This window comes from Heteronotia binoei, chromosome 3, assembly GCF_032191835.1.
Source record: "Heteronotia binoei isolate CCM8104 ecotype False Entrance Well chromosome 3, APGP_CSIRO_Hbin_v1, whole genome shotgun sequence".
Taxonomy (NCBI): domain Eukaryota; kingdom Metazoa; phylum Chordata; class Lepidosauria; order Squamata; family Gekkonidae; genus Heteronotia; species Heteronotia binoei.
In genome coordinates this window covers 66,973,809-66,997,827 of record NC_083225.1, presented here as the reverse complement: position 1 = coordinate 66,997,827, position 24,019 = coordinate 66,973,809, and the positions used below count along the sequence as shown (strand labels likewise).

Below are 24,019 nucleotides of genomic sequence, written 5' to 3'. Positions count from 1 at the left end.
TGGAGCATTCAAAGTGAGAGGCTGAACCAAAATTTCCTTAACAGCAAAGACCTAAAAATAGCATATGAACTACTCCATGAACTTGACACTGCACATAGACAGAAATGGACCAAAGCCACTGCAGATTTGGATTTCAGGCATTTCAGAAGGAAGCCTATTGAAAAAATTAGGTGCAAGCACATCTGTGCTGCAAGGAAATCCAGAGGTAACATCAAACCAGGTGGCTGCCCAACTGGTATCCCGATCCAGAGCTCCAAAGGATATTCTACAATCAGGATAAAAAAGAATTCCAGATTTTGAAATGCACCTGCCCTGAAGACTGCAAGCTGTCAGGGGATTTCAGTGTTGATGAGATTTCCAAGGCACTGAAGAACATCAAGAACAATTTAGGAAAGGAAGAGGAAAGGCTGTGGCTCAGTGGAAGAGCCTCTGCTATACAGGCATCACCAGTTTAAAGAACTATGCAGTTGGTGATGTGAAAGACTTCTCTCTGAGATCTTGGAAAGCCACCACCAGTATGAGTAGGCAATACTGACCATGATGGACTAATGGTCTTAATTATGGCAGTTTCATGTGTGCTTGTGACTTGAAAGCTCTATTCCCACTGCAGCAGTGTAAAAATTAAAATACTCCAGATTAGTTTTTTCAGCTTTCTAGCCTGGAGATTGATATGTGGACAATAAATTATTTTTTCAACAAAAATAGTATTTTCAATCAAGAGATTGGTAGAAATCAGGTATTGTAACCACCCCAATGCTCAAAGAATTCTGTTGTCCACGCTTGCTGGACAAACTGTGAAAATCTAATTTATCCAGTGAGCACACACAAATAGCCTCTCATGCCATGTTTGCATCCTGACTACAAGCTCATGTCCTGCCCATATACATATAGGCATCCATACCCACTGCGAGTGACAAGGCACTGTCGGAGGCCAAGTTTTCGGAAGATGTCTACTACTGTTTCCATTGGTGTGTGGTCTGTGACAGTGAAGGGACTCAGATTAAGAATGCGACGGAGCTTCAACGGATGTGGACTATTTGCAGGAAGTTCTGGAGGGTCTTCAGTGAAGTACACAACGGAATTGCTGACGACCCCATCCTGGCGCTGTCTTGCATTCTCTGTGTGACAAGGATTTAAGAAAAAATAAACACAAAGAAGTGAAGAGGAGAGAAAAAGCTTCCAGTATCCCCTTAAAGTGATAACACAGGAAAAAAACCCTAGAATTTCACAGCAATTACAATGCTGAGTTATAAGACAATGGTATAGTTCTTAGATTCATAACTTACTGATAACTCACTCACTTCAGTATCAAATGCTCACTTGTATGTGTTAATAAAGCCATATAGATTAATTGCTACTGATTGAACATTTATTTTATCCAAACAGGGCTGCCAAAGCCCCTAGTGGGGGGCAGAGAATCTCCCACTCCAGATTCCATTAGGAGTGATGGTAGGAGATTTTTTTTTAAATTAACAACACCATAAGTTTTTACCAGACCAGAAAAAGATAGTTCCTAGACCTTTGTCACTTCCATTATTTTTTACTGGTAGTGATGTAGCCCTGCCCACAAATCTCCCACCTCTTGCCTGGCAGCCGTACACTCAACCTGAATAATTTTCAATGGGACCATTTATGGCTGACAGTTGTCAAATGCTGAGTCATTAAAGAGATATGTGTTTGTGAGGAGAAAGGAAATTTTCTTACATCCTGAGCTGAAACTGACCTTGGATTTGCTCAAGGTGGTAGCTCCCATACCTGACTTTCATGACCTATGAATTTGATAAACACCAGATAAATTCTGGACTAGGCAATTAGCAGGTGTTTACATGCATTCTAAAAAAATTTTACTTAAGCATGAGGTAATCCTTACCTAATGAATTTATAGGTCATGACATCAAGAACATATAGCAACCAGTAAGCTGCAACAAAATACTTGGACATGATCCTTCAGGGAAGTCCTATGTGCTTTCCATACATATAAAATGCAATATCTTACATGAGTAGCAAGTACCTAGGGCTGAAGGAATGTACTCCATAATAGCATGTTGCTTGTACAGTCAGGATCTGAGCAGCAGGAGTGGAAGGAAAGTGCAGGATCCAAGACATTGTGGGAAAGTATTTAAGCACAGAAAGCATTCCAAAATCTAAACAGAAACTAATCTGTACTTTACAGAGAAGGTGAGTGTTCTATAAATGAAATTGGTTCCCACCTTTATCTAATGAATATCTTCTTAGGCATTGACTGTGAAGTAGTCATGTTAATGAGGATAAAATACCAGAGTTCCTCAGGATTGAACAAAAGGGGTACCTTTTCCATTTTGTCAGCAGTTAACCTGTCTCTCACTTTTCCTATCCCAAAACCAATGATTTCCAACACATCTCAGCTGTATTATGTATTTTCTTGACTATCTCTCTTGCAATATCAGGCAAATTAAAATTGTCAAAGCCAAGCCTACCATCACCTTAAGAAACTCCAACAGTCTTTGAGTTCACATGTTATTGTAGATCAATTGCAGTTTACAGGAATATTAACTTCTGTCTTATGATAAATGTGCCTTGTTTTCCAGTTCCATTGTGCCTATGTGTGCCAGTACATACATTTCCCATGATTCATTTTAATTTGGTTGAAAACAGGTAATTTAATTTGAACTAAGGTAAAATATGTGCATAATGAAGAAAAAAATGAAATGAAAGAATATATAAATTGGGAATGTCTACTTCCCTCTCAGATCAACAAAAGATGCTATTTTTGTTACTATCAAGTAGTGCAACATTGCTCTTCCTACAAAAAGAAACAACATCAGGAAATACATGCTACGCTGTTGTTCCTGAAAGAACCAATCATATTCTAAAGGCCTCAATATAAGAAAGCTTAAGTTTAGCTGAAGTTTTTTCCTGTAAATTCTCAATCCTGTTTCACAAATAATTTGCTTCCTTTATGTTGTTCTTGACAAAATGTCTGTTGAGTAACCACACGTTCAGATGCATATTTAATATAGAGATATCACTCACTGATTGCAATAATTAACTCCCGTCTCTGTGCAAAGCCAATAAGACGTTCTGAGTCTTTAGAAACCAGCACTGGAAAGCCATTGTAGTCAGTTTCTTTGATTAATGTCTCCACATCTTCCACCGTCATACTATCTTGTGACAGAACAGATAGAGGAGGCTCTCCACGTCTAGGCCTCATAACATCTGTGGCCAATGTTCTGTGAGTAAATTCATCTTTCACATCCAGAAAGGGATACCCATTCAAGTGTATGTGCGCCTCATAGATCCCTTCTTTCCCAAAGGCATCGGCTACCCATTTGCTTGTTACTGCTGCTGCCATCAGTGGTACAATGTACTCCAGTCCTCCTGTCAACTCAAACATAATCACAACAAGCGACACTGTCATTCTGGTAACTCCACCTGAAGACAAAGAGAAAGAAAGAGGGATTTTTAAGTTTTCAGTTAGTGGTGGAACAAGTTCTCATCCTTAAGAGTCTTACCTGTACTCCCAGAAGCCTACAATTTCATCTTATTCAGTTCAGTATTACTTATGAAGACAATAATAATTTACAACAAAAGTCACTCCTTGGGATCAATGACATTGGAGTGGATGGAAAGGATAATAAAGGCTTCATACATAAACTTAATGTATACAAAATGCATCCTTGATCCCCATAAACATATCCTAAGTGTTTCTAAATTCTGCAATGCATGAGGTTAGACAAGAGCCAAGAACTCAGAATGTTTAGACTAGGGGTGTCAAACTCATTTCTTAGGAGGGCCGGATCTGACACAAATGGGACTTCGTGGGGCCGGGCCATGAGTGTCATAAAATATGCCAGGTAGTGGAGATATAAACTTTATAATGGACACAGACAAACCCAATTAAAGATATTTTTTAAAACTTGAAATACAAAATGCTTAGAACTGTCCCAATGGTTTAAGTTGGAAAGGTGGGGGACTAATTGAATTTGGCAATGCAATTTTAAAAATAAAACATCAAGAAAAAGCACAAGGCTCTGACTCTGTAGAAGCAATGGAATGACATTGTAAACTTATCATATAGATCATCATATAGAGCACCATGCAGAGTACTGATGGTCACCATCGAACTTTCAGAACCGCTGTACTGTACTGTATTAATACAGCACCATGAAATGTTTTAAATAATTTAAATATGTAATTATGTTTTATATGTTTTATATGCTTTATTGGTTTTTAATGGAAGTTATGAGATGTTGTGAGCCGCCCTGAGTACACTTGCGGAGAGGGCGGGATATAAGCTTAACGTAATAAATAAATAATAAATAAATAAACTTCTCCCCACAAGTCTACTAAGATTGGGAAAGCCTTTCCAGTATAATATCCCCCTTTGGCTGTGAGTTCTCACATTAGAGGACTCACTAGGTTAGGTCCATTCAGGAGAGATAAGCTGGTTGAAAGCATCAACCCTTGTTCACAACTCCAAGAAGCATGAGTTCCAGCTAGCTATAGGAAAGCTGAATATGTAACCATCTCCACTCCATTTGAAACCATTGCAGAGTACAGACAAAGCTGCAAGGAAAATGTGGAATGGATCTTAAAATCCACCCCACATTTTTCTTGTAGCAGCTAGCAAAGAAAGGCAGGAAGAACCTGGGAGTCAGCCTGCAAGCTTCAAAGGGTGCTTCAAAGAGCCTTTGAAGCTCCCAGGCTGAAACTGAAAGAACCCCGAAGCTTCAAAGAGCCTGGGAGCTGTAAGTGCCTGTTGAAGCACTTAGAGTACGAGAGGGTGATTCTTAGCGACGCAAGAATGAAGGCTGTACACAGTAGCTGTAAAACCACTATATACATTTATTTACAACACCACTCACTCTCCTGACTGACAATATGCTCCGCTGCACTCCAACTCCATTAACCCACAATCACCACAGTTACTCTGTACATTTATACATGGGACAGCCAATCAGCAACTTGCTGAGTCATGCTGACTCTGCTGGCTGATGCAGTTTTTCTGGCAGCCAGCCACCTGCTGTCACCTGCTGTCATGTAGATCATCTAAGCCCCTAGATCTACTTTCTGTTCTGCAGCACGTGCTATAAGCTGTCTCTTTACATATAATAGTGACACTTCAAAGGGTAAGGACAGGAGGGGGAAGGGGGGGAAAGAGTCCCGCGGGCCGGGTGTTTGACACTCCTGGTTTAGATGTTAAGGTTTTTGCCAAATACAGGCACATGCATAGTTCGCTTCTGTAATTTCAATATTCTAACAGTTCACAGTATTTTCCTTCTTTATAACAAACTGGAGCTTTGCCATTTGGGAATAAATGGCCTCCAATTCCAACTATTCTACCAGCTATAGCTCCTACAGCCATACTGGGTATAAAGAGGCCTGAAGGAATCTCAAATATACCTTTAGTGAATATACCTATAGTGTTAATATTACTGTCTAAATCTAAATTCCAAAGTAGCGTATAAAAATTATGTGCCAAAATAGAACTAGCCATATGGAATAGGGTCTGTAATGTCTGTTACGTACGAATAGTCTAGATTTGATCGAGAGCCTCATTTTAATCAATAGCATGTTTCTCTCTGTAAGCCACATTCAAATCCAATATGCATTCACAACAAAACTAACAAGATAAAATTATCTAGTTAATACCATTTCGTAAGGTAATGTGAACCTGAACCTAGCTTTAGTATCAATAAACCATTAATTCAAAAACTACCAGTGTGTGGTACCTGCACATGGTACAACAGCAGTCTTCAACCTTTTTGAACCTACAGGCATCACTGGAATTCAGACACCATATTGTGGACAGAGCCACAAAGTAACCACCACAAAATGGCTGACACAGAATACAGAAAGGAAAGGTCCCCCTGTGCAAGCTCCAGTCGTTTCTGACTCTGGGGTGACGTTGCTTTCACAACGCTTTCACGGCAGACTTTCTATGGGGGTGGTTTGCCATTGCCTTCCCCAGTCATCTACAAGCTGGGTACTCATTTTACTGACCTTGGAAAGATGGAAGGCTGAGTCAACCTCGAGCTGGCTATCTGAAAGCCCAGCTTCCGCTGGGGATCGAACTCAGGTCGTGAGCAGAGCTTAGGACTGCAGTACTGCAGCTTTAACACTCTGCGCCATGGGGCTCTTACAGGATGCACAGCCAGCCACAAATGCCTGCTACAGTTTACCTTTAGTCACACAAATGAAGATCCCTGAGCTGTGGTAGCAGCTGCTGCCAAAGAAGCATTTTTTAAAAAATCTGCACAACCAATCAAATCTCTAATAGCCAATTTGAAAACCTTACCATGGCAAAAGCTTCACCTGGCCCCACCCACTTTCTGAAAACCCTTGGAGGGCACCAGCAAAGTTGTCAGTGGCTGCCCTGTAGCCAACAGGCACCACACTGGGGACCCTGTCATACAATATGCAACAATGATGAAAATTATACATTGTACCTAAACAGGCTGCAGCTCCCACCATGGCATAAAGTCCTGGGGTAACACAGTCAGCTCCTGGTCGACACCAGTTTCTGAAGATGATCCAGTCATGGTGATGGTAAGCCAGCTGCTCCACTCCAATTCCAACTATTCTACCAGCTATAGCTCCTACAGCCATACTGGGTATAAAGAGGCCTGAAGGAATCTCAAATAACAAAGGAAAAAGAGAAAGAACAAATGTCACAAGAGGAACTTAGTTATGCATATGAAAGTGATGTTAGATTTTCATTTAAATGTGACAACTGAGGAATCCTTTGATCATCTATAACACAATTGTTTAATTATTATAGCTTATTACTGTTTTCACTAGTATAATAATCCATTTAAAGAATGGGAAGATGTACTTCAGGCAAAACTCAGTTTCATATCTAATTGGCAATTCAGAACTATATATGTACTTTGGCTAACTGCTCCACCCTCCAATCCAGGGTCACTTAAAAATTACCAGGAGTCCTATGGCACAAACAAGTATTTACTCTAGTTAGTATAAGCTTTCTGGGATGGACTAGAATCACACCACAGGATTTATGAGATGTGTCTACTGACTAAAGGCTGTCAGGGAAATCTATTGTTGTCCAGGATGGTCAAAATCACTGATGATGGGTGGAATCTTGTGATCCACAGGGGCAAGGATTACTGTATTCCTACTCTCCTCCATCCAGAGCTGTTTCCAAATCTCTGAAAGTTTATTCCTAGGATGAAGGGACCTGAGTGTGCAATTTCCTGCCACTGCAGCAAATCAATTTGGAGGGAGGGCGGCAAAGTTGTTTCTTTCTTTCCCTTCTGTAAACAGATTTCAGCTCACATTAGAGGCAGAAAGAGCATTCTCTTCCCACTTCAGTAGACTGACCTACAAAGCTATTAGCAAATGCAAATCCATCTACCCTAGGAATAAATTTGGAGGGGGGGGCATGGGAAAGATATTGGACTGTAAACAACTTCCACTGGTGGTTCACAGGACCCAAGTCAATGCACTGGAGAGATGTGACCTAGAGCTGCCTTGTCAATCTATCTTCATTTCATTCAGATATGATAATCCTATGAATGCCAGATGTACTAAATCCTTTAGGACTGAGTCACTGTTTAAGGAATGGGCCATGTGGGATCCAGTACTGGAAACGCACTGACTGCTACTCATACCTATGTGCTTCCAGCTGCTGCCCTAAGCACACTGTACCTTTCATTGTCCACAATCATGCTATGTCACAACTAGTGCTCCCTCTAAGCTCAGGTTTTTAGCCTCTGGCTCACACATTTTTGTTTTAACTCAGGAAAAATCGCCCCAGAGCAATCTAATCTATGCAGTAGTTCACAACTTTAATGCCAGTAGCTCACAAAGAATTTTTGCTCACAAGACTCCACAGCTTAGAGGGAGTACACAACCACATTTCTCCAATACTGAACTCAAATCTGAATGATCTGCTGGATTTACAAGCATAATTGACTTCAGCTAGTTTACTAATAAGGGGAAATTTACCTTGCATTATGGTCTTTTATGACTGCTTATTACAGGCAAAAAGTTATTGCTTGTTTACTTTTTCATGTAATTATTCTATGATGCTCATGTGTCCTATAGAGTCACCTTGTTTGCCCTTGCAGCTAAGAAGATAAGAGCAAGAGTAATAGCAAATGCTGTAACTTCTTAAGGCTGACCTTTCTGAGGAACTTTTAAGGTGCTAACTGGAAACTTTGTTTTTTGGGTTCTGTTTTATAATGGCCAATGGCGATATACAATACATTTTTGACTGACTGACTGACATTAAATTTTACTTTATTCATCAGCTGAAAAGTTCCCTTACAATGTGGTTAAATGTAAATTCACAACCATAAGCACTCATTCTCACACAAAACTTTATCAGAATGACAGAAGAAATCACTATTTTGCATCTTTTCCCCAACTTTAATTATTACAAATGCATCCTAATAGCACTACAGATCCATCACTGCATGTAAAAGTTGATGCCACAATTATCTTCAAACTTCAGTTACTTCATCTTACAGTGAAGACTTAATTTTTACAATTTCCAAAATATATAAAAGGAATATTAAGATTTTCATTAAAGTCTTTTATGTAGTCTAATTTTAGTTATGGGTTTCTTTCTAGCTACTAATTCAGACCTCAAAGTTTATTATTTTGTAAGATCCAAAATATGCATGCCTCCCCCACCCTTTTATAGAATCAATGATGTATGTTTCACAGGTAAAAAGACTATGAAATCATTTTTTAAAATCTAAAAATGAGCCCCTGTCATTGAGGATATTCCACAACTTTATTACTAAGCCCTTTCTGTATAATTTAGATTGGATTTGAATTACTTGTCAAAGGTAGTATAAAAATGTTAACAAGGAGCCTGACTTCTCTCACAGGTGAAATCAGGCAATTCATTCATGTGTCCTGACTTGTCAAGAGGCCTTGTGATTTACTGCCTTGCTTGCCTGAGGTTCAATCAAGTCACCAGTCCAGTAAAGCAATAATAGAAAGAAGGCGAAATGAAAACATCAGTCAGTTCCACTTGCTCCCTTCATCTTGGTAAGATATACACTGAAACTTGCAAAATAAAGCTCTTTCCCAGAGGCAAAAGATTTATTGACCAGGGTGAATTTATTTTGCATCATTCTTTTTAACAATGAATACCAGCCTGGCATTTTTAAGACAAGTTAGAACTGAAGTATAGTGACTCGCTAGACTTTACAAAATGAACCGTTCATTTTACAACAATAAACTGGTGAGAAAGAACATAATTATTAGAATTGTGGAACCAGAATCTTCTGATTTTAAACAGGTATATAGTCTATGAACTTTTAAAATATTAAAATAAAACATTCATTCTATATTTCCTGAGGTTAGTCTAACATGCTTGATGACATCACATACAGGTAACATTTAACAGCACATTCTCCAACTTTTAAAAAGCCTTCATGATTTCAGACGCTTTTATTACTTTTGCACTTTATAGATAATGCATCCCTTAGCTTTTGTGTATGTTCATCTATTAAAATTCCTCACCATCCTTACCCAGAAAAACAGAGCACAAATTCCATCTCTGCTTCAAAAGAAACATGATATGCACAAATAAAGAGAATAGTGGATAAAGTGCTGAGAGAAGTGGAGAGTCAAAAAGAATACCTGAACATTTTATTTAATACATTAAATACAAATGTTAAGATTCTCTGAATTCTGGACATGCATCAAAGTCTCAGAGTCTGGATGATCCTGCCAAACATGAAGGTTTAAATGAGGTAAGTGTTATGAGAATACATAGCAGATTTTGGTTTATTAAGGTTCAACCCAGCATGTTTCCTGATTATGAAATGATATTTTTTTAAATGATGCCACAAATGAGATGTTTATGAGATGGTTTTTTCAAATGATCCCATGGGGACGCTATAGAGAGATAGTGTTCATGAAGTATTGTTTTTGAGGATGAGCCCATGAAGTAAGAATCTGGAGAAACCAATATTTGTAGTAAGAGTTTACTTTGAATTTCAGATTGGTGACTGAGATCAATGGAAAATAAAAGCCAGAAAGCTGAGGCAAAGTTACATCTAACACTTTTTCATAAAAGTTACCCAAGCTGATGTGAAAGTTTTGTCTAAAAACAAAGTAATCTCCTCAAGTCATTCCTTCAACCAAACCATGGGCAATCACATCAAGAAATTCCCTCCAATATTGGAGACTTAATATGTCAGAAATTTAGGCTTAGGCATTTAGTGTAGTTTTGTTCAGTTTCACATTCTGACAAGACTTGCCTGTATTTGGGCATCTTCCAGAACAAAATTAAAACATTTCCACTGTAGTTTTGCCAATGGCTTGACAAGGTGATTAGGCTGCCATTTAAGACTGGTCAGTTAATACAACAGCTCTACTTCCTGCCAACATCCTGTAAACTTTCCTTCACTCCAAGGATTTCAGAAAAGACTTTGTATTAGGGACTTTGTAATAATAAACTGAGCCTTACTGCCTTACTGTCACCTCCAGAATTTCATCAGCACAAAAAATGGGGAAGCCCAGGCCCATAGCTACAGTGGGGCCTGGGGGGAGCAGGCCACTCCATTCAAACCCCCCTTCCATCTGTATGGCCCATCCATTGGAAGATCTCCAATCTGCCCCCTTTGCTCACCGCCACTTGCTGCCTCTCTAAATAAGTGCAGCATTGCTACCGTAGGGGCTTCAGATTGGGAGGGGGAAGCCTACTTGCAGCTGGATCCCCCCGGAAGGTTTACTGAGTTAGACAAATGAGGGGGAGTCTGTCGCTTTACTTGAGAAACAGAGAAAGGGCCACACCAGGTGGCTCCCTGCCCCCCCGCAAACAAAAAATGCTGCTGCGGTCCCCACCAAACATGAAATACTGGCTACAGCCATGGGGAAGCCGCAATGCTGTTTGTATTACTTTACTCAATAATTGCACAAAAGAAAGGCATGCACAAAATGATTAAGGAAGCTTGTGCCTCCACAGGGAAGTCCACCTCAGAGTCTGAGGGCCCTACAGCTATATCAAATGGATTTAAGGTACCCGGGATATGATGCACCAAACTAAAATGCATTGTGCCATACAAGATTAAAAGAGGATGAAGCAACTGTAGCGTTTTAGAAAAATAGTGTTGACAGTTGCATACTCCCTTTGTGAAGAGATAAGGATTGGCTCGCCTAACATTTACTTAAGATCAATAGCTGATGACCATGAATGGCCTAGTGCGAGAAGTTTTCGTTTATTTATGTGTTTATTTAAGGCAATTAGAAAACACAACTGAAAAGATTTAAACAGAATCCAGCTAAACTGATTTGTCAAATCTCATTCTTGAAAACATGTTGCTGTTAAAGACATCAGGCTTACAGGACACAGTGGGCTGCATTCCACTATCATTAGAGGAACCTCTGTCAACAGAACTCACCCTGAGATGGTGAAACATCCTATCTGTAGATGGTGGGAGAAACCCCAGTCCCTTTTCAAGACAACTGTGCTCTTGATCTTTGTGGGTTCCTAAACCAGAATCTAACTTGCAATAAAATGGTCTTGACACTCAAAACTTACCTTCATGCCAAAGGTAAATATAGTAATGATGATTTTAAAGATGAGAGCCAGGGCTAGCTGCCACATAGCTGTGTATACTCCAAAACCAGCTGGTCTGTCAGGAATATCATCCACAGGTCGAGTCATATTAGGATCATTTATGTAGTCACAGAGCTGTGAAGATTCTAAAGCCCCACAGTCATTGAAAAGCTCTGAGATGAGCTCGCTGGTACTCCTTCGGGTGTATGGATTGGGATAAGCAATTATAGCAGTGATAGCAGTTACTGCAATGACTTCTAATACTGGGTACTTCCCAAGCCTTGTGGTTTTGCGTCTTCTGCACCATTCAATATTGCAACGGATGAAAAGTGTCCCCCATAGGCCTCCAAAAACTCCAAGTAGAATAAAGGGGAAAAGTTCGGCCATGTACCAAGGTGTGTGATACTCAACATAAAAAAGAACAAGGCGGCTGTTTCCAAATGGATTGATGGATCTCAGGGTAAAAGCTGCAACAAGGGCTGCAAAAAATGATCTCCAAAGAGTCTTCAGAGGAAAGTAATAACTTACCTAAGAGCAAATGAAAACTGTTAATGACAACTGCTGTGTTTCCTTTGTGTGCTATGCTACAATGCAATTTAAAGCATGTCTGTCTCCATTTATTTCCAAGGTATTATCTTACAATGTATGTGGAAAAGATATATTTCAAGTCCATAAAATTATTTTTCTCAAACTCTGAGATGAGATTATACATATTCAGCAAAAAAAAACCCTGCACTATTTTAATGTTAAGATATTCCTGTAGGTTTTCTGTAACTGTTGCAAAGAATGAGCCATTCCTTTGCAAACTACTTTAGTAATCTTTTAAATAAGCTCTGTTGCTCTACAACAGCAAAGTACTATAGCTAACTCACTAAGAATGTAGTACTACCTTGGCTATATAAGCTCAGTAAAATGACCATAGCAACACACACATATTATTTCAGTAATCCTTACTGTAAGATTTAGTACATTATTTTAGGAATCCTTAACTCCTGTAAGGTTGACATGTACCATTAGTCCCAGAAATATTGGCTTGCTAACAGAGTCTGTGCTTGAGTTGGTATATGAACTGAGGACTTTACAGTTTGTATACTCATAGGGTCATAAACGACAAGACACTGGAGGATTATCATATCTTTCTGTGTCTTTAGAAATTCAGTTACAGCCATATGGAGCCCATTCAGATTGGGACCATACAAAATATGGCATCAGGGCCATATACGGATAGGTAGAGAGCCATTTTTTTCCTGCTACCATTTGTTTTAATAAACTGCAATTAACTCATACACTGTTATAGGCCTTTACAAGAAAAAGTGCACAAAGCTATTGTTACCTTTTCCATTAAAAGGCTAATCAAAACCCTCTTTCCTGGCCCTGATCCAAATCAAGGCTGTGCACAACTGTAATTTCCCCTTCAAAGTCTAATGATATCTTTTATTATATTTCATATTATTGTTTTATTTATTTACTAGGAGTAAGGCCCATTGTGAATAAAAATACAATGGGCTCTAGAAGGAAGCTCTGGGTGAGTTCTCTCCCCTCCCACTTGCTGTCTTCACACCCACCCAAGTGAAGGCATTCGCTCCCCACCACCACCTAAGGGGGAGCTGATTTCTGCCATCTGGATGACAGTTGTAATGCTGAGTGATCTCCAGCCCTCACCTGGAAATTGGCAAGAGTGGTTCCCTAGGAGGAAATGGTATCATACCTGTCTGAGGCCCCATCCATCCTCAAACCCCACCTTCTCCAGGACCCAACCTTTTAAATATCAGGAATTTCTCAACCTGGAATTGACAACCCTATCTTCTTCCTTTTATCTGCACCTCTAACTTCAGCTTTCCATCGCCTTCCCCCTCCCTGCAGCTTCTACATAGGGAAAGCACAGTCTTTCTCCACAGGGGGGAACCAAACAGCTTACATCATTCTCCTCTCCCACCTTTGATCTGAACAACAACCCTGTGAAGTAGGTTGTGGAAGTGTGCGACTGGTCCAAAATCACCTAGTCAGCTTCCACAGCAAGAACTTGGGACTGGCAGACCCTGATTTGAAGCCCTAACTCCTGTACCCTCCTCAAACTCCACCACAGAATCTCCAGGAATTTTCCAATCTTGAAAGGTACCACTAAAGGTCTCTAGGTGAGTGCCCCCCCCACCCTTGCTGTCTTCCCAACCACCCTAGTAAAGGCATTCACTCCCCACCCCCCACCTCAAGGAGAGCTGATCTCTACCATCTGAATTTCAGAGAACAGATTTCTCTTCCCATTAGGGCTGCCAACCCCCCTGATCCAGGTGGGGAAGCTCCTGCCTGGGAGGTTCTCAACTCACTGGCCCACATTGGGCCAGCAAGGGGAACCTCCCCCCGTGTCGCTTGCACGATGACGTCACCTGGAAGTGATGTCATCAAAATGGTGGCGCCCTTACAGGGTCGCTCTAGGTGTTTCCAGGAAAACTTTATGGTTTTCCTGGACACTCTAGCCACTTTGGAGGTAAAACTCTATGGTACAATAGGTGCCATAGAGTTCTAACCTCCCAAATAGCTAGAGCATCCGGAAAAACCATAGAGTTTTTCTGGAAATGCCTAGAGCAGCCCTGCATGGGTACCACCATTTTGACGATGTCACTTCCGGGTGACATCATTTCATCGCGCAGCACACAGCACATGCACAACTGTCCCCCGCGGGGGAATAAAGAGAACTGGCAACCCTACTCCCCATCCTGGAGAGAATAACTGATTTGGAGGGTGGACTCTATGGCATTATATTCCCCTGTGGTCTCTCCCTTTCCTGGGTTGCCTAGCAACAGCCTCTGGCTAGCACTTCCCAGGGAAGAGCCATGGACTCTAATGAAACAATCCCAGCCTCCCTAACTATTTCTGGGCCCTTAGTGGTTGTGATGGCAGGAAGGCCTTTCATGGGGCCGCAGTAGCTCTGCAGCACTTTCTGAGACTCTTGACAGAGAGGACACAGCTGGAAATGTGACTGTCTCTGAGGTAAGACTACTTTTGGCAGTGTCTTCAAAATTCCTGAGCCAGAAGTAGACGGGGGCAGGGGAGTCAGTCAGTAGGATGCCAGAGACGGTGACCGACATGTGATGGGTCAATAGTGTGTTCCCACAGTACTTGCCAGAACTAAGATTGGTTGTGCTTTACTGATAGGAAAAGCCACTTGTGTGGGAGAAGGGAACAGACTCAACCAATGGCATGTAGGTACTCTTGATTGATAGTACGACATGCCAAACCCCAGTCCCACCGAGTTCCAACCAATAAAGATGGTCACCATGACAGCAGAATAGTCCACTTTTTAATGATACCCAAGGTGAATTAAACAATGTAAGTCAATGCAATCAACAGGATGAAACATCTAATAAACAGTGGCATAGGACTAGGATGATTGCAATCTGACCTCATAGCCACTACACTATCCCAGGTCTCTTCACTAAATGTTTGCAAATATTTAAAATCACAAAACCACCAGAATTACTGTTGAGCATACATACAAGGTATCTTTAAAAGAACTCTAACAGGACACATCAGAGCTTTCAGTTGAGTCACAGAATAGGCCTTGTGCAAATTATCTTCAGAAAAAGGCATATAGTCTGCTGCTATTCATAAACCCAGTCACTTCTTACCTCCTCTAGGCTGAAAAGTACACCACCAATTGGTGCTCCAAAGGCCACAGAGACGCCGGCGGCCGCAGCTGCTGAAAGTACCTGGCACAAAAATGTTGATAAAGAAGTCAGAATTTCCACAAAACATGTAGACATTTGATGAAGTGAAGCAAGAAAACTGTGTGATCGACTTTACCTCTCTTCTCTTTCCTTCGTTCTTGCTGTACTTTGAGAAGAGGCTGCTGAAAAAATTGCCGCAACAGCAAGCCACATGTACAAGAGGCCCTTCTTTGCCAAGGCTGAGACCTGAAGACACCACCAGAACCAAAGTGACTGTTTTGATTAAGAGGGTCCATTTGCCCAGGTAACCCCTAATAATGAAACCGCTCAAGATGGTCTTTATCTGCAAGGCAGGAAGAACAACACATTGGTAGCTCTGGTTTTGTGAAACCAATATGAAGTATGATAAGGACAGGTATTTCTTTAAAAACGTGTGAATCTTAAGTTTATAAAAAAATGCAGGACACCAATTCATAACTCTTCTTCTTTTACCACACACCCTGTTTAAAAGCCTTTGGTATGGATTTCCAAAAATGTTTCAAGAATTTCCCCCCCCCCACCCCACCCTTTCAATGAATTGTCAAGCCAGAAAGAAAAACTTACCTCTGGAATTCCAGAACCACAGGCGTAAGGAGCAAATACTCTGACAAGGGAAACAGCCAGGAAAGCAAATAATAAAGCCCACAAAATGTAAAGAAAATAATTTAGAATGTAAGCGCTCGCACCCTGGAAAAACAATAAGGGGAAAAAAACTACTGTTAGACAAATACAAAAAGTATCAAGTTTCTGCCACTTGCTAAGTAAATGAGGTGGTGTGGAGAATTTCTCATAATTAGTCTTAATGACAGGGCTACTGCAGTAGTGTATGCATGACTTGGTTTCTGCGTCAACAGTTTGTCTGTCTGCTTTATGTTATCTACAGTAAAGCAATTCATGTATACAAAAAAATCTAACAAAAATATGCACCAGCCTATAAACCTGACACATGGCAATCACAAATATATTTCAAATACAGCTTCAAGGATATGATGAAGCACTGGAGAGGGGAGACAGACACAAATGCTCATTAACTGCTCTCATTCTTTGCCAGCTGCCAGCAAGATAACCACATCAGCAGAACAACCTCTTGACAATTCCCAAAAAGCAGGTGGTTGAAAATACATTAGAAGGCAAGAGGGACGCCCTGAAGTTTGTTAAAGCTATTCTTGTTAAAAGAAGTTTGTTAAAGCTATTCTTTCTCCAAATAAGGCCCAGATACCAGAACTAGAAAAAAGGGTATCCTTACCTGGATGACCTAGGCTAGCTTGATCTCATCAGATCTTGCAGGCTAAGCAGGGTTAGCCCTATTTAGTCCTTAGATGGGAGACCACCCAGTTGCTATGCAGAGGCAAGCAATGGCAATCTACCTCTGTTCGTCTCTTGCCTTGAAAACTCTACAGGGTCACCATAAATTGGATGTGATTTGATTACATTTTCCACCATCACTGGAGAAGAGAGTTTGGAATACTGGAAAACCATTGCTGAAGGAAAAGAATCAGCTCTTCCATTCCACCTGTAACAGCTATGCCACAAGGGCAGGATCCAGGTTACTATCACACCTAGGTGTGTGTCCTAACCTATTTCTGATCACAGATGAAAATGCCAGTCAGACACATCTTGTATCAGATACAGCTCTTCAAACACGGTTTCCAGATAGGCAGCCATTTTAATCTGTAGCAGCAAAATAAAAACAGGAGTCCACTGGCACCTTTAACAAAACGTATTCCAGTTTTCGTGAGCCAGAGAGGTGTCTGATGAAGTTAGTTCTGATTCACAAAAATTTATGCTAGTGTAAATTTTATTATTCTATAAGGTGCCTCTTATTTTGAGGAGAGAGTCTTTTACTTTTCCTGACATGGACTACCCAAGTTAACCCCATCTCATCAGATCTCAGAATCTAAGCAGGGTTGGTCGTGGCTAGATGGAAGACCACTAATGAAGTCCAGTTACTACACAGAGGCAGGCAATGGAAAACCATGTCTGATTGTCTCTTGCCTTGAAAATCCTATGGGATTGCCATAAATCAGTGACAACTTGACAGCACTTTCTAATACATCCTTAGCTTTATGCTGGAAGCTCTGCTCAAATACTAACAGGGATGACCTCAGCAGCTATGGTTCCTTTTCTGTCCAATTCTTATTTCTTACTTAGTTGTACAAAATGACAATTGATTGGATAATTCTTCTGCCCATTCATTTTGACAGCTGGATCTGCTAATCCCAACAAAAGAAAAGATGAATGGCATCTCCATTGTTGACATACTGATTCCTTAACTAGAATAGTGTATTCTTATTGCTACAGCTGAAGAGCATTAGTTTAATTTCCTGATGCATGTCTTCTTCTAGTGCTTTAAATAACAGACAGCTATGGCAATAATCATTACTCCTTTACAGGATAGACTTTGTTTGCTATCCAAAGCCCAGTGTGAAATGGAAATCACTTCAGAAAGGAAAAAGGGGCTGGCAGCACATATGATTCTCAAAACTTTTTGGTAGAAGACCTGTTTGCCCTGTAAATTTAATGCCATGCTATATTTGTCTCTCTTATTTCCCCCCTGAAATCTGAGGAGAGAAACATTTAAAAATGCAAATAGAAAGAAAAGAAGCTGAAGCTTACCAAAATTCTATAGGGTAGTTTGGACTGAGATAGTGGGATGGATCCTGTAATCCATCAATGGAAGTTGCTGATGGTGGCAGATCTTTTCCACATTCCCCTTCCTCTCACAAATGCCATCTGACTCTATTAAAGTTGATTCCCAATGTTGAAGAGCAGATATGAGCTCTGTTCACATGTTACAGTGAATGCATGCATGTACATGAATACATCTGTTTGTAAGAAAGAGCAAATGTGCATTACAAATGAAACTGGGAAATGGTACATGGATGTATGTGTGGTTTCAGTCACATGCTCAGCTGCGCACACATTGAATGTAATATGGAGAATTGCACATATAAAGAAAAAAGTGCATACTGTACACAAGTTGCACATGCATTCACTATACTTGTGAACAGAGCTGTGGACTGAAAGTCATGCCATTCCAGGTAGGAAGAGGATGCACTTGGAAGGAGAAGGCAACAAAACTTCCTTCTTTGCCTCTTTCATCAGCAGAATTGTACTGATGGAAAAGAAAATAGATGGTGATTTTGTCCCCTTCCCCCTACCCAGTACAGCCCCCTGCCCTGCATGAATTTTTGTCCACATGGGTCCTGAAACACTGGTATACCTAGTTTATTGTCTTTTAGGATCCTGGCCAAGATATTTCTTTTCACTCAGGCTTTTATCTGAAGGGTTCCATTTCTATGGTTTATAGATGCTATTTTATACTGTTGAATAAATTTAAAGCTGTATTTATGCCTGTAGCAAGCTCCTGGCTTGTTTTATTGCTGATTTTCATACTGAGATTTTTTTAATGCTTGTGGTTTTCAGATTTTATTATTGTATTGATTTTACTTTGTGAGCTGCCTCAAGCAGGAAGAGGAAGCACATACACTTTCTGAATAAATATTAGCCCAGATCAACCCTGAAGCCTCAGGAATGAACTTTACTGGAATCAAATGGAACTTCTTGTGGGGAGTAGAACATGGGAAATATCCCTGATCCAAGCCAGTGAGCCGGCTACTAGTTATTACATTTCATCTCAACCTTCCGCTAAGGAGCTCAGGGTGATCGATACACATAGTTTCCCCCTTCCCTCATTTTATATTTAAGAACTCTGTGAGGTAGGTTAGGCTAACTGCACATTGTCATATGGTTACCCAGCAGCTCACAGCTAAACAGGGATTTGGACCTGAGTCCCTCAGATCCTACTCTTTTAACCACTACATCATGCCATTTCTCTAAAGCATCTCGTGATAGCCAAGCAGGGTTTTCCACTTCCAAGCCCAACACTGTCTTTCACATTGGCATACTGGCTGGCTGGTATTCCCCAAAAGCAAGGCAAAATTGTGGCAGAATAGTAATTGTATTTGCAGAAGTGTGGCTGAGAATTTCTCATATTTATCTACTCCCAAATTACAATACTGCTATATGCTCTGGGTCAAATCTGGTCTTGGAGTGTCAAAGTATCAGGCTAATCTTAAGCAAATGTTAGCCATGTAAAAAGGACTCTTTTGAGACTATTCTATATGGGTAATATTATCTTCATGAAGAATGGAATACAAAAGGAAAACATGGTCTGGGGAAATATCTGACTTACTTCAAGGTTTTCACATCTGCTTTAAAGCATCTGCTTTAATGTCCTTTCACAAAAATGATGATAATTAAAACAATTTTGACAAGTGTCAGAATGCTTAAGTCCTGTGTGATAAGGAGCTTTAAGCTATTCTAAGGCTCAAAACCATAGGGAAAAGTTGTGTTGCAAAAATATCCATCTGTATCCATGTCTTCACATTGTCAAATTCCATCAGCTATGACAAGAAGCTCTGATTAGACACAGAAAAAGAAGAGTCTGAACAAATTACATCTAAAACACTGACCTAAAAAAAATTAAAATTAAAAAATTAAACACTGACCTCTAAAAATTGTCTATAAAGGGGACTCTGAGACATTCATTCTTAGTGCTAAGAATTTTCTACAAATCCCAGAGAAGGAAGAAGCAATCAGATGGTAGTAATAGGAAAGAAATACTAAGCCAAAGACACAGGACACTTTTTGTTTTAGCTTTTGGGCAGCGACTGGGGGGAAGGGGAGAACGAGGTGTTTGTTCATTCAAAGGGAGGGCAATGATGATCATGTACATATTAGAGTTGTGCATTCAGTTTCCCCAAACCACCACCATCCCCCCAAAAACCCTCAATATTTTTCAGGGGCGGGGGTTAAGCCAAAAAGAAATTAGAGTTTCTTTTTGGCTACTGAAACATCTGAGCCTAAATAAAAGCCAATATGATTTGGCTTTTATTTGTGTGTGGCTTGGAGAAGGCATTTAAAGAGGTCACAGTCTCTTTAAATGCCTTCTGAATTCACTCGCTGAGGCTTGGAAAAGGCATTTAAAGAGACCATGGTATTGATCATACACAGATGCTTCCATAAAAAATGAAAGAACCAGGAGGATTTCTCACTTTATGGTCACTATGAAAAAAATGTAATTAGGCACCTCTGAACTTGCAGCACTAAGCTGAAAGGGATGGAAGTAATATTCCTGCCCTTAAATAGCAACCCCGTCTTTGCAATTCAATTTAGTTGAAGAAAGTGTCTGGGATGAAGGCAGAGTAGCCCCCAGACTTATCAGGATGCTGCTGAGAAAGAGGGGCATGTTATTACTTTTTAAAGCAGAAATAACAGAGGATACCCCTTCTGAAGTGCCACTGTTACCTAAACAGCTGTTCCATGGTAGTTCAGCCCTGTTCCAAGGGAGGTGAAGACATGGTGGAGCTGCATCAATAGCTGGGACAGCTCCCAGACTATTACAAAGGCTTGTGAGATGTCAACAGCAGATAGCATATGTGGTTCATGACACTCCCTTTAAAAAGGCCCAGAAAGATGCTGATGGGGAGACATCTGGCTTCTCTCCCCAGTCTGTGCTGGAGAAGCACAGAGACAGAAAGAGGAACAGAACCCACTCTGTTCTCATTTGCTTCCCTGGCTCATGTAGTACAAGGAGAGGGGGGGGTGAAACTTTAGCCCTACACATTATCACAAAAAGCGTCCCAGTGTCAGTGTCCAGAGATGTATGATTCCATTCATAGTCTTATTCTTCTTGCATTCTGTATCTTAGCCTTAATCTGCTTGGGATATAATTATTATGATGATCCAGAAAAAAGTACAACAGTTCATGTGAATGTGTGCAAATCTTTGCATGTGCTCATGCGATAGACGCAGGTCAAATTAGTGGCAATAGCTTTCCTCTAGCTCAAGACCAGGCCTCGGATTCAGCAGGAGCTCACAGGAGCACAGCTCCTGAACCTTTTTGAGGGTTCCCCCTCTTCCTCCCCAACTACCTTGTCCATTGAATAGTAGGTGCAGCTGCATAACAATCCTGGATTAGGAGAGCAGGCAACCAGCCAGCCACCAGGAGTTTTGCCATGCCCCCAGCAGCCCTCATTAACCCCTGGAGAAGCCCACACCACCCTTTCTCCACTTCTTATGTGATTTTGGGCGGCAAGTGGCTTGCTGGCCTTTTGACTGGGGGGGCGGGCAGCCCAGGAGAGTGCCAGGAAAGCGAGGCCTGCTTGGGCTGGCTAGATCTCTAGCCAGCCCAAGCAGGTCTTGCTTGCCCAGGGCTCTCCTATCTTGTATCAAGTTGCTTTTGGCTGGGTGGTGGTGGTGGTATATGCTAATGAGTTATGCTAATGAGCGCCGCCACCTATTTTTCTACAGAACGACCCCTGCGCAAGACAATGCAGCCTCCTGGACTGAATCAAAACCTAGATTTCCTGTCTCATTGCCAATGGTGATTGCTCCACGCCTACTACCCCTCTGCATATCACACCTAATCCAGTCAAGCGGGATACTGTCATTCACCTGCTACTGTCATTCAGCATCTGAAATCAGTCCAATGTCCAAGATTTAAAAACAGATGGGCTCCCATTCTAGCTATATCTGAAGAAGTGAGCAGTGACTCATGAAAGCTCACACCCTGCCACTAATTTTGTTAGTCTTTAAGGTGCTGCTGGACTTTTGCTTTTTTCTACTGCTACAAACAGACTAACATGGCTACCCATCTTGATCTATCAATTCAGAAACTTTTTTTTGTTTTGAATGAAGCAATCTCGACAACAAAGCTGATTTTAATAAGAATGTTTTAATGTTTTCCCTTCCCTTTCAGCAAGCCACACTAAAGCTTATCTGCTGGATTCCTTTTGAGTTTTGTTGGGATATATAATTTTTAAAAATCTATTGCTACCTAATAACTGAATGGAAAAAAGCCAGGTCAAAATTACATGAAAATTACCTTAAAGCCACACATATGCCTACCTCAGACTGATTAACTAGAAGTTCAGACCATTTCTGCCACTGAGGACACTTGTCTCTATCATCAAAGGTTGTTTCATTAGATGTCCAGCAGCACTGCTCATGGCTATACCAGAATGCGGATAAACAGACTCCTTCCTTCAGATCTGTCATCCAGTCCACAGCTAGATCTATAACTCCAGCTAATGTGCCTGGCAGGGAGGAGAAGAGAAAAGACTGTGACAGAAAATATACAATTAAGGAAAATGGTAGACATTTGAATAAAAGGCGATTGAATCAAAGCTATTCAAAACATGTCCTCACAAAAGCACCCCATAAAGATGGGTTAGTCTTTGAACAAGGAACACTCTATTCTATGTTGAGTCACCCAGTGATGTCCAAAGAATATCTTCTGTTTCTCTGTGAAAGCATCAGCAGTTTGCCTAGCCATGCAATTGTCTCATAGCTGTAGGAAAAGAGCATGTGTCCTTATTAGAATACATATTAGTGGGCTAAAAGGAATCTGGGCAAAGAGAAGATAGGAAGCGTTCTTTCTTACCTTGTCTGCTTTACTGTGCAATGTTTCTTTTTAAATACCATCTGCTTTTATTGGCCGGTTGCTGTGAATTTCTAAGCAACAGGTTTTCCCTAATCACACACAAGCAAACATATTCAGTCTAGACAAGAACATGTTCATGACACAAGCAAACATATTCTTGTCTAGACTGCTCCATGTGCCAATAAAATTAACAAGATCTATAGGGTTCAATACCCTATTCTTAAAATATAGACAATTGATGTATTATATTATATTATGTGATGATATATATGATAGTGAGAGATTCAAAGTTTACTGAAATTGTGTGATCTACGATGTATATACCTCTGTAATATCCTGGTATATATTGGCAAGCCAAGCCAGTCTGATAGTTGTTGTTTTTTAATCCTTGCCAACCTTTCAAAAATTTCTCCCTCTTTTGACAGGTTTTCCTGTTTCAACTGTACAGCGCAACAGCAGCACCCAGTGGTAGCTGTTTGTAATTGAGAAGATAATTATTGGAACAGTGAACAATTATTAGGATCAGCCAAAAATAAAAATTTAGCATTTCAGGCTGTAGTTGTACAATGTTCACAAAATACATGGTCCTGCATTTAAATTGGCACCATATAACATGCTGTTTCTGCATATTTTCCAAACCTTTTTCAAAGAACAAGTATCTGCAGCAAGACAAGGAAAGCATGAAAGTTCTGTTCTGTTAGCAGACCTTCCTTTTCAGTTATTTGGATCGAACACCGGGATATCAACTATCCTCTTATTAATGATTTCCCAGACAGCTGCACTTAAAATATCTGAAGTACTACTGTGTGCTAAAAAAGATCCTCAAGATGTTGTTGTTCTTTTGTGGAGGGATGGGGAGGGTAATTGCCTATAGCTTGGATCTTGTAAAATTTAGATTGAAATCTTGTGTGTATATAGCTGGGTGTAAGCCCTACTGAATACACTGGTACTTACTTCCAAGTAAGTGTGCATGGTCTGTAACTGCATGTTCCCAACACATAGATAATAGGCTATACTAGTTAGATGATGGGACTGGTATTCACAACTACAACTTTACAAATAAAATTTCAGAAACGAAAAACAGATTTGTTCTGTGTTACATATTGCAAGAAACTTCATAAATATATAATTTCTGTTCTGTGGAGATTTCTGGTTTTTATGTCCTGCAGTTTTAGCAAAAAGAGCCTATTTTTAAAGTATGCTGGCATACAGTAGCCATAATAGCTGTTACTATGGTGGGGGGATAAAGATGTATATACTCTTTAAGAAGAATATAGACAATTTAACAAGGATAACAAGCTGGAACATGTCCAGAGGGCAACAAAGATTATTAGGGGTCTGGAGACT

The 24,019-nt window shown here is 40.5% G+C and overlaps 1 protein-coding gene across 2 annotated transcripts in view; it reads right to left on the bottom strand.

The window, feature by feature from the left end:
• Positions 1-24,019, bottom strand: part of CLCN4 (chloride voltage-gated channel 4) — a 53,657-nt gene that overhangs the window by 5,614 nt on the left and 24,024 nt on the right. For both annotated transcript variants that reach the window (XM_060233953.1, XM_060233955.1), the window contains exons 4-11: positions 22,138-22,325; positions 15,790-15,912; positions 15,323-15,529; positions 15,148-15,228; positions 11,504-12,049; positions 6,429-6,615; positions 3,013-3,411; positions 902-1,118 (exon numbers count right to left, since the gene is read on the bottom strand). In XM_060233953.1, coding sequence (XP_060089936.1) covers positions 902-1,118; positions 3,013-3,411; positions 6,429-6,615; positions 11,504-12,049; positions 15,148-15,228; positions 15,323-15,529; positions 15,790-15,912; positions 22,138-22,325 — 1,948 coding nt within the window. The remainder of the gene's footprint in view (positions 1-901; positions 1,119-3,012; positions 3,412-6,428; positions 6,616-11,503; positions 12,050-15,147; positions 15,229-15,322; positions 15,530-15,789; positions 15,913-22,137; positions 22,326-24,019) is intronic.